Genomic DNA, 15,043 nt, shown 5'->3' on the forward strand with positions numbered 1-15,043 from the left:
ATCAGCTCCACGCCATCAAAACTTTGGTTTTTATTCAACTTTACATAAAACACAGGCGACCTTTGACCTTCACATGAGCCCGACTCACGGCTCAGACTGGAGGATCGTGGGAAATGTAGTGTGTCACGGCTCAGGGGTCAGAATGTAAACACAAGAAAATATAAATACAAAATATAAACATAAATAGAAAAGAATAAATAAGTCAGTAACATTCGGTGGAGTTTCTCCTTCGGACGGACTTTTAACTTTAAAGCTTTAAAAACGGATCAAACAGCAGCTTCAGTTCTTGTTTCGTTATAACGAGCTCGTGTGTTCGTATGAACCCGTCTGAGCGTTAACAAACTCGTCTTCCTGTAAAATCTGAACTTATCAATTATTAATAATAATAAACTCTGCGAGAACTTTTAGAGAAGAGAAGTTTCGATGCCATGAAAACCATGAAATATGGTCTCAGATCGCAGCGCTTGCTCTCTGTTTCCTGAACGCCGCCTGCGTCGTGTTTCGTGTGATGTTTAATGTCCTTCTAAAAAAGCTGTAAAATATTTAACCGTTTCCATAGCGACAGCAAACTGTCTGTTTGGTCCGAAGCCTCAGTTAAGAGTTTTTTTTTTTACTTTCAGGTGTTACGATTGGCTGAGGGACAGCCTGAGCTCCTCCTCCCTCAGGCTGCGGTCCAATCGCTGCGTCTCAGACTCCAGGACGGACGGGATTGGACGGCGCGTGACGGCGTCCAGCGAGTCGGTGAGGTCGTGCCTGAGAGAGAGCAGCCATTGGCTGTTCCTGGAGGACTGCTGGATGAACTCCGCCCTCTGCCGCTGGTCCACAGCCAATGAGAGACGGAGCTGACTCACCTAAGGGGAGGACACACGGGGACATCATCAGCATCCGCCCGACACACCGACACACCTGAGAATCTTCTTCTGTGTTACCTGCTCCTCCAGCTCCCTCACTCTGCACCGCAGCCTCTCTTCTTCTGTGGTGTCTGCAGACAACTGCACAAATACAACGACCACAAAACGCATCATTCAGGTGAGTCAGTCAGACGAACACGTTTACAGGATTTTAAAAGTCCAGTTTGACTCAGACTGAGGACACAATTATTCCACTTTTTATAACATCATGTAAACAAACTGACTGATATACTTGTGTGTGTGTGTGTGTGTGTGTGTGTGTGTGTGTGTGTGTCTCACCTGAGATCTGCTGCTGTCAGTCAGCTGCTGTCTGAACCTCGACCGTTCCGCCTCCACCTGAAACACACAAACACACTGAGTCACATAAACCACAGAGCCAGCCCCTACAGAACCACAGCCACAGAGCCAGCCCCTACAGAACCACAGCCACAGAGCCAGCCCCTACAGAACCACAGCCCCACAGTCAGCCCCACAGAGCCAGCCCCACAGAGCCAGTTTTTTGTTGTTCATTCATTTGAGTGCCATTGTGTGTCTCTCCCTGTCTCAGTGTGTCTCTCCCTGTTTCTGTGTGTGTCTCTCTGTCTCACTGTGTCTCTACCTGTCTCAGTGTTTCTCTACCTGTCTCAGTGTGTCCCTTAGATTGTCTCTGTCTCTCTTCAGCTTGTCCCTCTGGTTTTCCAGGTGAGTGTTCTTCCTGTTCAGTTGTTTCTGGTCCAGCTCCAGTTCAGCCACCAGACGCTGCAGGACCACCAGTCTGTCCCCGACAGCCTGCTGAGACACACAGATAGACAGTCAGGTTGCCAGGTGTGAGAGACAGACAGCCTGTTCTCGCTGAGACACTACACTGACCTCTGTGTTAGGCCCCGCCCCCGGGCTCTGCTCCTGTTGGTGGGATCTCTCCCTGTAGCCAATCAGAGCGGCCTCCGTTTGCTCCAGAGCCAATCGGACGCGATCCCTGTCCTTCTCCAGCTCCTCTGTCCTCTGAGTCAGAGTGTACACCTTCACAACAAACAAATAAGCAAATAAACAAACAGTGTTGACCAATAATACTGGATCAAAACATTCACACAGAGACAAAGGCAGGTTCTTCGGTTTGATTCTATTTTATTGTGTTATTTCTCTTTTATATATTTTTAGCGTGCCAAAGTTTTATTTGGTGTTTGTCTTGTTTTCAGTTTTGTAAAGTGAAGCTCTTTGGGGTGTGTGTTGTGAATCAAAGGTGCTTTATAAATAAATTAGTTTAAAGTTAAACTTATATAAAAAAAGCAAACAAACAAAAAAAATAATAGTAACCTACACATGATGAAATAGAATACACAAAGTAAAAATATTTAAAGTTTTTTTTCCTAAAATATTGTCAGAATTTTGTCACTGTAATGAAGATACTTGTTAAACGTATTAGAGATGTTTATCTCCTCTTCTCTTCTTTTGACTTTTGTGGTTTATTATTTCTTTTATATTTATATTTCTTTTATTTGTTTTCCTCCTCTGGCCTATCTGCAACTTATTTAGTTATAGTTATAGTATCCATGCGCTCTATAATAATTTCATTTGATTCGATGTATTTATTTAGATTTATCTATGTTACACTTTTAGCACTCTCACGTCTCATCTATGAGAGGTGTTACACAAATAAAGATTATTATTATTATTATAATCAATACAGATGTTTACCTCCTCTTCTCTCTGCCTCAGCAGCCTCCTGATCTCCTCCTTCTCCTGCAGCACAGAGGAGATCTGCTCCTCCTCCTGCTGCTCCTCAGGAAATAAAAACATTTTAATTTGATGAAAGTAATGCTAACGTGTTTTTACAGAATAAAACTTTTTAGAAAAATAAAATAACACCTCCTGCTCACCTCTCCTCCTGCTCCTCCTCCCTCCTTGTCATCCACCCCTTGCTGTCTCCTCCTCTGTCCAGGCATCTTCTCTATCTCCTCCATCCTGGCTCTGACCTGGCTCAGCTCCTCCCTGCTCTCCTGAGTCTCCCTCCTCGCCTCCTCCACCCTGGACCTCCACTCACTCTGCGTCTCCTCTTCTCTCTCCCTGAGCATCTGGATTTCTCTGGACAGGGCATTCAGCTTCACCTCCTGCTCCTCCTTCATCTCCTCCACTCTGCTCCTCCACCTCTCCTCTGCCTCCCTCCTCTGCTCCTTGGCCTCCTCCTTCGCCTGTCGGGCCTCCTGCAGCTCCTCTGTCACCTCCTTCCTCCTCTCCAGGGCCTTGGCTCTGGCTCTCAGCTCTTCCACCTCTCCTCTCTGCACCTCCTGGTTCTCCTCTCTGAAGCGCTGCGCCTCCTCCTTCTTCTCCTGCAGGGTGCTCCTCAGACGCTCCCCCTCTGCGTGGCTCTCCTGAGGAGGAGCATTGAAGCAGTGGTTAGCTTAGCTTAGCATGAAGACTAAGGACAGTAACTGAGTACTTTACTTACTCTCAAGTACTTCAACAGAGCTTTGTATTTACTTGAGTATTTCTAGTGGATGTGACTTGTTTGAGTACTTCCTTCTTCACTGGTGGTGACATCCAGTGTACTTGGAGCGCCCTCTGCTGGAGCCTCTGATACTGGTCTCACTGGTTCTGATGGTTAAATTGAGCCTGCAGTATGTAGTACTTACTGCAGTACTAATACCTCTGACTGTACTATCTAAAGTGAACCTGCAGTATGTAGTACTTACTGCAGTACTGATACCTCTGACAGTACTGTCTAAAGTGAACCTGCAGTATGTAGTACTTACTGCAGTACTGTTACCTCTGACTGTAGTATCCAAAGTGAACCTATGTATTTGTAGTATCTAATGCAGTACTGATACCTCTGCCTAGGAGTAGGGTTACCTGCAAGAGGAGTAAATGTACCTGCAGGAGGAGAAACTGTACCTGCAGGAGGAGTAACTGTACCTGCAGGAGGAGTAAATGTACCTGCAGGAGGAGTAACTCTACCTGCAGGAGGAGTAAATGTACCTGCAGGAGGAGTAAATGTACCCACAAGAGGAGAAACTGTACCTGCAGGAGGAGTAAATGAACCTGCAGGAGGAGTAACTGTACCTGCAGGAGGAGTAACTGTACCTGCAGGAGGAGTAAATGTACCCACAGGAGGAGTAACTGTACCTGCAGGAGGAGCTTCAGCTTGGTCATCTCCTCCAGAGCGACCCTGAGTCCCTCCTTCATCTGCTGCTTCTCCTCCTCCTTCTCCTTCACCTCCTGCTTCACCTGCTCCCTGCTCCTCCTCAGATCACACACCTGGACCATAAACAGTTTTCTGAGTTTCTGATGATAAGAGATGTATATTTGTGTATAGTGTGAGTGTGCTGTGTCTATACAATACATATATATACTGTAGTACTTTTGTGTACTTGTGTGTACTGCAGTGTTGGTGTACCTGTGTCTGCAGGGAGCTCAGGTTCCCCACCATCTCCTCCATGCTCTCCTGCACTCCTCTCAGCTCCTCCTGGGCCTCCTCCCTCCTCCTCTGCTCCCGCTGCACCTCCTCTCTGACAGCTGTCACCTCCTTCTCCGTCCTTATTAACTTCTCTTGTACCTGCTCCTTCTCCATCTGCACCTCCTCTGTGATGGCCCTCAACTCATTCTTGGTCCTCCTCAGCTCCTCCTGGGCCTCCTCTCTCCTCCTCTGCTCCTTCTGCACCTCCCCTCTGACAGCTGTCACCTCCTTCTCCGTCCTCCTTAAAATCTCTTGTACCTGCTCCTTCTCTATCTGCACCTCCTCTGTGATGCCTCTCAACTCATTCTTGGTCCTCCTCAGCTCCTCCTGAACCTCCTCCCTCCTTCTCAGCTCCTTTTGCACCTCCTCTCTGACAGCTGTCATGTCCTTTTCTGCTCTGAATAACTTCATTTGTACCTGCTCCTTCTCCCTCCACTCCTTCTGCACCTCCTCTGTGGTGACATTTAACTCATGCTTGGTCCTCTTTAGCTCCTCTTGTATTTCCTCCTTCTGCTTCCACTCCTTCTGCACCTCCTCTCTGAGAAACGTTACCTCTTCTCTCCTCTTCATCAGCTCCTCCTGCATCTCCATCTTCTCTCTGTGTTGTTTTTGCACCTCCTCTCTAACTGCAGACACCTCCCCCTCACTCTCGGTCCTCCTTTGCTCCTCCTGTAACTCCTCTCTCTGCCTCCACTCCTCTTGAGCCTCTTTCCTTTCCCTTTGTTCCCTTTTCATCTCCTCTCTGAGAGCCGTCACCTCCCTCTCAGCCCTCCTCAGCTCCTGCCGTACCTCCTCCGTCCTCCTCTGCTCCTTCTGCACCTGCTCCTTGAGGGCTGTTATCTCCTCCTGGGCCATTTGCTTCTCCCTTTGTTCCCTTTTCACCTCCTCTCTGACAGCTGCCACCTCCTTCTCTGTCCTCCTCTGTTTCTCCTGTATCTCCTCCTTTTCCCTTTGTTCCCTCATGACCTCCTCTCTGAGCACTGACACCTCCTCCCTTCTCCTCACCAGCTCCTCTTGTGTCTTATCCCGCTCTCTCTGCACCTCCTCTCTGAGAGCTGTCACCTCCCTCTCCCTCCTCCTCAGCTCCAGCGACAGTCCAGCCTTCTCCTCCTCCAACTCTCTCACTCTGGACCTCCCTCTCTCCTCCACCAGGAGGTGCTGACCTCTCTCAGCCTCCACCAGTCTCACCTGCTCCTCGTTTACCTCCCTCAGCTCATCCTCCAGCCTCCTTTTCTCTTCCCTCACCCTCTGCAGCACCTCCTCCTCTCCCTTCCTCCCCTCCTCTGACTCCTTCAGTTTGTTTTCTAGCCTCCTCTTCTCCTCCTCTTTCCTCTTCAGCTCCTCTCTTTGCTCCTGCACCTCCTTCTTTGTCTCCTCCCATCTGTCCTCCAGCCTCCTCCTCTCCTCCCTGGCTCTCCTCAGCGCCTCCCTCTCTTCCTCTAGCTCCTCCTCCACCTCTCTCACTTTCTCCTCCAGCCTCCTCTTCTCCCCCTCCACCTCTGTCAGCTTGCTGTCCAGCCTCCTTTTCCTCTCTACCTCCATCCTCCTCAGCACCTCCCTCTCTCTCTCATCCTCCTCCTCCATCTCCTCCAGCGTGGTTCTCAGCCGCTGCACCTCCTCCTCTCGCTGCTTCAGCATGTGGCTGAGCTTCACCACCTCCCTCATACTCCCCTCTGCCTTCTCCCTCCACTCCTTCACCTCCTCCTCCAGCCTGTTCTGGGCCTCCTCCCTCTCTCTGGCCCTCTTCCTTGCTCCTTCTCTCTCTGCTCGCACCTCCTGCAGCTCCCTGGCCTGGGAGGAGACCCTGCTGTCTTTTTCTCCTCCCTCCCTCCTCTCTTTCTCCAGGAGTGCCCAGGTTTCTTTCAGCAGTGCCTCCAGCTGCTCCTCCCTCGCCTCCTTCTGCTTCAGTTTATCGTTCGCTTCCAGACGGTCCCTTTCTCCTTTCTCCCTCTGCTCCTCTGCCAGCTTCAGCTGCTCCTTCAGCTCCTCCACCTCCTCCTCCCTCTCCCTCACGGCGTCCATCTGTCGCTCCAGGCTGCGCTCCCTCCGCTCCACCTCCTCCTTCATCTCCTCGCACTCCTCCTTTGCCACATTCAGCCTCACCCTCAGCAGCTCCACCTGCCCCACCTCCTCCATCAGCCTCTCCACCTCCTCCTCTGCTCTCCTCACTTCACCTCTCAGTTGCTCCACCTCCTCCTCTGCTCTCCTCCTCTTCTCCTCCTCTTCGTCTCGCTGTCTCTCCTTCTCTCTTGCCTCCTCGGAAGTTTCTCTCCTCAGTCTATTAATCTTCTCCTCCGCCCTCCTCCTCAATTTCTCCTCCTTCTCCTCTTCCTTCCTCCTCCTTCTCTGCTCCTCTTCATCTCGCTGTCTCTCCTTTTCTGTCACCTCCTCTTGTAGTTTGGAGGTTTCTCTCCTCAGTCTGTTGATCTCCTCCTCTGCCCTCCTCCTCTTTCTCTCCGCTTCCTCTCCTTCACTCCTCAGTCTTTCCACCTCCTCCTCCCTCTCCTCCTTCTCTCCCTCCAGTCTCTCCATCCGGTCACAGAGTGCCTCGATCTCCTCCTCCCTCCTCACCTCCTCCTCTTTTGCGCTGATCTCCCCTCTCTTTGCCTCCTCCTCCAGTCTCTCCTTCTCGACCTCCGCCTGCTGTATTCTCTCCATCATGAGGCTGACTTGCACCTCCCTCTCTGTCACCTCCTCTCTCAGCCTCTCTACCTCCTTCTGTCTCTCCCCCTCCTCCTCCATCAGTCCCTCTACGCGCCTCCTCAGGGCCTCCACCTCTCCGTCCCTCGTCCCCAGCTCCTCGCTCAGTGCCTCCCTCTCTCTCTGCCAGGCCTCTCTCTCCTCCCCTTCTTCCCTTCTCCTCCTCCTCAGCTCCTCCACCTCCTCCGTCAGCCTCTCCACCTCCTCCTTCAGTGCCTCCTTCTCCTCCTTCAGCGCCTCCCTCTCCTCCTTCAGCAACTCCCACTCATCCTCTCTCCTCCTGCTGTCCTCCTCTCTCCTGGTTGTCGTTCTCTCCAGCTCTCCTCTCAGACACTCGATCTCCCCTTCACAATAAAAGCACAAGAAACTGATGTTAATATCACAAATACCATTAACAGTAAAAACAACAATAATAATAATAAAACAATGATAATTACAACAACAATAAAGACAACAATAACAATAATGATGATAAAAATATAAACTTTATTTATGTCGTACCTTCCATATGAGGAATAAAGGCATTCTAAGCACAGACTGCTGAAAATCGAATGATGATTTCTGTTTTTACAGTTATTGGCTGATAAATCGGGTCATTTTTGGTGATTTTCGAAGAAAACATGCCTTCCAAACCTGCAATCTCACCGGTTTGGAAAACATCACCGAAACAAAAAAAAAAAAACAGCTACAAAAATTTAGAAAGAAGGAAGGCGTGTCTCATTATTAACTGCTTATAAATTTTAAAAAAATACACAACAAATATTTTTTATATTTTCTTTTTCTAAAAAAAACAAAAAACAAAAAACACCCCAAAAATTCAAGAACAAATTAAAGCCAGAAGTTTTTCAAGTAAAAAAACAAAAAAACTATTTGTGGGGAGGAAAAAAAAGGTATTTTTTCCTCCCCACAAACAGTGAAAGCAGTGAGGTTCAGGAGCTTCTGACCCTCAGAGGACGAGATCAGCCGCCGGAGACAGGGACGATCAATGATCATCATTGGCATGTGATGTCATTGTTATTGTTTACAAACAGCTGCTGACGCGTAAGTGACATGTCACACTAGAGGCCCACACTGTTGTGTTAAACCTCTTTGGTTTCTGTGGTGCCAGCATGCTGTCTAAAATCTCACTCTGCAGACACATGATGCTGCCGCCTGATTGGTTATTCACAGAGACACATGGCAGCACCATATACGAGATATTTTGGCTTTATTTTTGCACAGTGGGAGGAAGCGGAGACGTCACATTTCTTTGTAGTGTTACGGTCTGTTGTTTCTATGGTGATGGCGGGTGTGTGACGGTGGGACTCACTGACCCTGGAGCGTCTGTTTGGACTGCTGCAGAGTGTGAATGTGCGTCATCAGCTGACATCGTTCCACCTCCGACTGAGAGAGCTGCTGCTGCTGCTGACTGAGCTGCTGCTGCTGAGACACTGAGACACACCTGAGGAGACAGAGACACAGAGACACACCTGAAGAGACAGAGACACAACTGAAGAGACAGAGACATGGAGACACACCTGAAGAAACAGAGACACAGAGACACACCTGTAGAGACAGAGACACAGAGACACACCTGAAGAGACAGAGACACAGAGACACACCTGAAGAGACAGCGACACAGAGACACCAGGCGGGTTTACATGAACCCTCAAACTGTGCAAATGTATATTGCAAATTTTAAAATAAGTAATGGAAACATGTCAATTTCGAAAAAAAAACTTTTATATCTTTTCTAGGTCACAAGATGCTGCAAGGAAATAAATCTGCTAATGTTTTGAACATCCATCGCCATGGTTACTGGGATGTTATCACCAGAGAAGTCACATGACATCCCTCAGTGGAAACACAAGTCATCTCCACGTTGACTTTTATCAGGTTTTGTGCAGATGCTGAGATTTAACAAACACCAGATTTATGCCGCAGTGTGAACGTGAAGTCAGACATCACACAGTGTCCTCCTGTCCTCAGGAGACACTGTGGGGACTCACACAGTGTCCTCCTGTCCTGGACTCACTTTTATCATGTCAGTCAAACATTTGCCTGGCTGATCCTTTTTGAAGATATTAAAACAGAAGAACATCTGCAGTAAAAGTACACCACCTGTGTATTTGTACAAATACAACAGATGAGCATCAGTGCAGGTGCAGTATTAGTACACCACCTGTGTATTTGTGTGTGTGTTACCTGAGCTCCTGCACTCCTCCTCCAGCTGCTCCTTCTGTCTCTGCAATCTGTCCTGCTCCTCCTGCAGCCTCCTGCTCTCCCTCTGCTGCTCCTCCTGCAGCCGGTCTCTCCTCCGCACCTCCTCCCCCACCTGCCGCAGCTGCTCCTGCACCTCCTTCAGCTCCACGCACACCAAGACATGCTGGGAGGACAGCTGAGGAACACACGCACACACATCATACACGCCACATGACACAGGTGAGACCAGGTCACATGACTGTCACCTCCTCCTCTTTACCTCCTCCAGCTGGCCTCCATCCCTCCCTTGCTCCTCCATCAGACAGACCAGCTGTCTCTCCTTCTCCTCCATGTCTTTTTCAAGGTCTGTCTCTCTGTCTCTCAGCTGACAGACTACAGAGGCGTCCTCCTCCCTCTGAGCTCTGAAAACACAAAATACACCGTCACTAGAATTCAATGTTGTTTATTATCAGTGATTCAATGTTTATATATTCAACGATTCAATGTTAATATCCAACGATTCAGTGTTTATATTCAATGATTCAGTGTTTTTATTCAATGATTCAGTGTTTTTATTCAATGATTCAATATTAATATTCAATGATTCAATGTTTATATTCAATGATTATATTCAATGATTCAATGTTTAATATTCAATGATTCAATGTTTATTATTCAATATTCAATGTTTTATTCAATGATTTTATATTCAATGATTCAATGTTTGTTTCAATATTCAATGATTCAATATTAATATTCAATGATTCAATGTTTGTGTTCAATGATTCAATGTTTTATATTCAATGATTCAATATTAATATTCATGTTTGTATTCAATGTTCAATGTATTCAATGATTCAAATAATATTCAATGATTCAATATTATGATTCAATGTTCAATGTTTGTATTCAATGATTCAATGTTTATATGCAATGGGTCAATGTTAACATTCAGGTTTCAATGTTGACATTGAAACCTGACTGTTGATGACGTGGCGTAAAGCAGGCTGACCTGAGCTGGCTGCAGTCCTGGTTCAGGGCTTTGACCTCCCTCTGCAGAGCACTGACCTCTGACCTCTGAGCCTGCAGCTGTGATTGGCTGTCAGACAGCTCACACTCCAGCTGCGCGCGCGTGCATGCGCACGCGCGCACACACACACACACACACACACACACACACACACACACACACACACACACACTAATGTGATGCCTTTGACCTGGGCCAGCATCTCAGATAGATAGACAGGTGAGACAGGTGAGAGGGGACAGATGAGACAGGTAAGACAGGTGAGGGGGGACAGGTGAGGGGGGACAGGTGAGGCGTACCTGCAGCAGCTGTTTGTTCAAGTGTCTCTTATCTGATGCAAGAGACGAATTCAGGGCGGCCATCTTGTCCAGAGCGTCACGTCCCTCCTCCACCTCCCGTCTCAACACACACTCAGAGGACGAGAGACACAACACACTCTCCCTGCACTGGAGGAGGAGGCGAAGACAGAGAGGGAGGACACAGAGGAGGAGACAGAGAGGGAGAAACAGAGGGAGGACACAGAGGAGGAGACAGAGAGGGAGAAACAGAGGGAGGACACAGGGCATAAGAGGACATTATTATTATTATTGTTGTTGTTGTTGTTGTTTGTTGTTATCGGCTGTACTTTCTGCAGGGCGTCTCTGGCGTCAGCAGCTTCTTCTTCTGCTCTCTGTGTGTCCAGCTGCTGTCTCTCCAGCGCCCCCTGCAGGAGGACAGAGGGAAAAAGAGCACCAGTCTCAGGTCACTTGTAAAGACATTTAGGTATTTCTTTTTTCGGTAAAAATGTTAGCATTTTATTCTTTTTTTTGTATTTTCTTTGAAAAACGATTTGCAAACAATTTGGCTTTTTCTTCCTCTAGATTTTTTTTGGCTTTTTCTCTGAAAAATTTTGGAGAATTTTTTTCTTCAAAAATTTGGGTAATTCTTTTGTAAGCAGACATCTAGGTGTTTTTTTCCCTGTATTTTTTTTTCGTGTTTTTCTTTTCTTTAGCGATTTTTTTCTTTTTTTTTTCTTCTGTCTTTTAAAGTTCTGGACTTTTTCTGGAAAAAAACGTGTTTGCACAGTTTTTTTCCAAGAAGACATTTTGACTGTTTTTTTTAACTGTAAAAATCGTTAATGTTTTTTTTCTTTCTTTCTCTGACAAATTTATAGTTTTGTTTTCTTGAAAGGTTTTTGTGGTTCTTTTCTTAAATGGCTCGGCCTCTGAGTGATGAAGTGTCCGACCTTAAGAGCGTGGATCTCCACGCGGTGCAGAGTCTCTCTCTCCGTCAGCTGGACGTTCTCCAGCAGCTCAGCCTCCACTCTGAAACAAAAACACCGTCAGCTTCTGACCCACCGACACACAAACATCTGATTTATCATTTCTGCACACAAATCAGAGCACCGTCCAAGTGTTTGAGTCTCCAGCTGTCTGTTAATGTCCTCCTGTCTGTCTCTGTCCCTCCTCAGCCTGTCTCTCTCTCTTCACCTCCTCCTCCCTCCTCTGCACCTCCTCCACATGCAGACGCAGTGAGAGACACAACGTCTCCTGCTCACTGTGACACACACACACACACACATATTTATTAGAACGTTATAATGAGCTGCAGCCATTAAATTCAGAGTGAGCGTAAATAAAGTTTATCAGTTTGAACATGAAACATCTGACACCTCAAACAACATCTTTCTCGTGCATTCACACCTTTGAAATCCAAACAGATTAGTTGGATTTCTGTTAAAAACGCCAGAAAAAAGGCACTGAGTAGCTTGCAGGAGATGTCCCAAAAACTGCAAGAAATTAGGAAAAGAAAATTACCTGGACATTTACTTTGTAAAAAAAACAGAGAGAGAAATTATTAGAAACAAGTTATTTTTTAGAAAGGGAAAAATGTCCAGAAAAATATTTTTTATATTCATAATTATTTAATATTAACTATATTATTTATTTATTTTCCTTTTTTATTTTATACATTGCTTCTTTTCAGTTTTTAGCTAAATTCCAGGTAATTTTCTAGTAAATTTTAAAAATGAGCAGCTCCAGAGTGTGTGTGTGTGTGTGTGTGTGTGTGTGTGTGTGTGTGTGTGTGTGTGTGTGTACCTGTGTGTGTGTGTGTGTGTGTGTGTGTGTGTGTGTACCTGTTGAGCAGCTCCAGAGTGTGTGTGTGTGTGTGTGTGTGTGTGTGTGTGTGTGTGTGTGTGTGTGTGTGTACCTGTTGAGCAGCTCCAGAGTGTGTGTGTGTGTGTGTGTGTGTGTGTGTGTGTGTGTGTGTGTGTGTGTGTGTACCTGTTGAGCAGCTCCAGAGTGTGTGTGAGCTCCAGTTGTGTGTGTTGTGTGTGTGTCTGCAGCAGCTGGTTGTCGTCCTCCAGCTGTTTCAGTCGCAGCTCCACGGCCGTTTTCTCCTCGCCGAGCCGCCGTAGAGAAAGCTCCGCCCCCTGAAACACACACACACAAACACACACACACACAGGTAAGAGGTTACTGACCCCTCGCTGACCTTTGACCTGCAGCAGAGTGTGTGAGACTGACCTGCAGTTCCTGGTGTCTCCACTGCAGGGCGCTCTCAGCATGAGACAGGACAGACAGCAGGGAGGACAGGTCCAGACTGAGGACACTGTCTGAGGAGACGCACACAGAGCTGCTGCTGGAGGAGGTGCTGCTCAGGACTCTGGACTGGAGACACAACACACACACACACACACACACACACACACACACACACACACACACACACACACACACACACACACACACACACACACACACACACACACTGAGCTGTAGTGTCTAAACTTCTGTAAAAAGTTTACACTATTTTTACTTTTTGTTAAAATTTGGGTGATTTTTCTTCTTAGAAATTTTTTTGTGTTTTTTCCTCAAAATATTTTTGTCAATTAGTTTTTCTTGAAGATAATGGACATTTTTAAAGAAGAATGCGTTTTAGTTAGTTTTAGTGTTTTAGTTTTAGAAAATGTTAAAAGTTTTGGGTGTTTTTTTAAAGACACTTTGACTTTTTTCTTAAACAGGCTAATTTATTTTCTTCAAAAAGGTTTGGCATTTTTTTCTTTAAAGATGTTGGCTTTGTGTCTCTTTAAAACTTTCAGGCATTAAATTAAAAGTTTAGCTGATTTCTTTTAATTATTGGTGTCATTTTTTCTTGAAAGGTTTTTGGGAATGTGTTTGTCTTTAAAACAACATGACTTCCAACTTTTGGTGATTTCTTTCTTTTTCCTAAAAACCTTTTGGCAGTTTCCAAGTAAAATAATGAACCTTCCAAACCTTTGGGCCAAAATAATAAAAAACTCCTCTAAACCTGCAGACAGACGTCCGGGCTGAGCCCTCAGTGTCCTCAGATCCTAGAGACGTCCCCGGCTGACCGTCCCCGTGGACTCGTCCACTCCTCCACACAGCATGACTCACCAGTTTGACCACAGCCTGACTGACAGACTGAAGACTCCTCTCTGTGTCTCTGTGTCTCCTCCTCCTCTCTGTCTCTGTCCTCCCTCTGACTGTCCTCAGCCTGCTGCAGACAGCGAGACAGCTCCGAGATCCTGAGAGACAGACACACAGACAGAGAGACAGACACACAGAGAGAGACAGACACACAGACAGAGACAGACACACAGACAGAGACAGACACACAGACAGAGAGACAGATACACAGACAGAGACAGACACACAGAGAGAGACAGACACACAGACAGAGAGGCAGACACACACAGACAGAGAGACAGACACACAGACAGAGACAGACACACAGACAGAGACAGACAGACAGACACACAGACAGAGACAGACACACAGACAGAGACAGACACACAGACAGAGACAGACACACAGACAGAGAGACAGACAGACAGACAGACAGAGACAGACAGAGACAGACAGAGAGACAGACACACAGACAGAGAGACAGACAGACAGACAGAGAGACAGACACACAGACAGAGAGACAGACACACAGACAGAGACAGACAGACAGACAGACAGACACACAGACAGAGAGACAGACACACAGACAGAGAGACAGACAGACAGACAGAGAGACAGACAGAGAGACAGACAGTGTGATCGTATTTTATTCTATCTAAAATTTTATGTAGTTTTCATTGTTCTGAGTGAAAAAAATGAACTTTTGTCTGACTGAGGAGGAGGAGGAGGAGGAGGAGGAGGAGGAGGAGGAGGAGGAGTATTTACCGCTCTGTCAGCTGAGAAACTTCAGTCTCATGGAGAAGCTTCATCTCTGAAATGTCTCGCTCCTTTTCCTCCTCCTCCCGCCTCCTTTTCTCCTCCTTCTCCTCCACTTTGGGCTCCAGCTCTCCTGAGCAGAGAGTTTCCAGGTTGAAGGAGGAGATGAGAGGAGGAGGAGATGGTGAGGAGTCTAGAGGGGGGAGAATCAGGGTGGAGGACAGAGGAGGAGAGGAAGGAGGTGGGGGAAGGTCAGAGAGGGGAGGAGCGGGAGGCAGAGAGGAGGAGGAGGTGATGGGAGGAGCACTGAGCCTCAGGGAGGAGGAGACGGAGTCACAGCCAGAGAGGAGAGAGGAGGAGAGACGAGAAAACTCCGCCCTCAGCTCCCACAGGTCCCTGCAGACACAGACACATGGCAACTTTCAACAGGTGTGTCAACTTTGAACAGGTTCATCAACTTCCAACTGGTTGGTCAACTTCTAAAAAGTTGGTCAATGTAAATCAGGTTGGTCAACAGACCGCCTCACAGTGTCTTCTGTCTGCACTTCAGCAGTTTTTAAATTTTTTAAATTTCTGTTTTTAAGTGTAAATAATGTTCTGCATTAATTTGATATTTTATATCTTT

At 46.9% G+C, this 15,043-nt stretch overlaps 1 protein-coding gene and 1 long non-coding RNA gene across 2 annotated transcripts in view; both read right to left on the reverse strand.

Annotated features, from left to right (window-relative positions):
• Positions 1–15: 15 nt before the first annotated feature.
• The window catches only part of LOC121948669 (trichohyalin-like), a 19,714-nt gene continuing 4,686 nt past the window's right edge, over positions 16–15,043 (reverse strand). The window contains 26 exon segments of the mRNA XM_042494068.1: positions 16–851; positions 930–992; positions 1,191–1,247; positions 1,530–1,682; positions 1,761–1,910; positions 2,586–2,618; positions 2,649–2,663; positions 2,768–3,259; positions 4,011–4,142; positions 4,282–5,694; positions 5,806–6,423; positions 6,727–6,991; positions 7,307–7,385; positions 9,226–9,418; positions 9,503–9,644; positions 10,235–10,344; positions 10,552–10,698; positions 10,878–10,955; positions 11,478–11,556; positions 11,638–11,702; positions 11,904–11,934; positions 12,517–12,665; positions 12,760–12,903; positions 13,651–13,692; positions 13,694–13,781; positions 14,428–14,814. Coding sequence (XP_042350002.1) covers positions 624–851; positions 930–992; positions 1,191–1,247; positions 1,530–1,682; positions 1,761–1,910; positions 2,586–2,618; positions 2,649–2,663; positions 2,768–3,259; positions 4,011–4,142; positions 4,282–5,694; positions 5,806–6,423; positions 6,727–6,991; positions 7,307–7,385; positions 9,226–9,418; positions 9,503–9,644; positions 10,235–10,344; positions 10,552–10,698; positions 10,878–10,955; positions 11,478–11,556; positions 11,638–11,702; positions 11,904–11,934; positions 12,517–12,665; positions 12,760–12,903; positions 13,651–13,692; positions 13,694–13,781; positions 14,428–14,814 — 5,353 coding nt within the window. The 3' untranslated portion in view covers positions 16–623.
• LOC121949595 lies at positions 7,329–9,248 on the reverse strand. The gene is made up of 3 exons (XR_006106250.1): positions 9,226–9,248; positions 8,355–8,482; positions 7,329–7,385 (listed from the first exon to the last, which is right to left on the reverse strand). It is a non-coding gene; the product is annotated as an uncharacterized LOC121949595 (long non-coding RNA).

The sequence above is a fragment of the Plectropomus leopardus genome, chromosome 10, assembly GCF_008729295.1.
Source record: "Plectropomus leopardus isolate mb chromosome 10, YSFRI_Pleo_2.0, whole genome shotgun sequence".
Taxonomy (NCBI): domain Eukaryota; kingdom Metazoa; phylum Chordata; class Actinopteri; order Perciformes; family Serranidae; genus Plectropomus; species Plectropomus leopardus.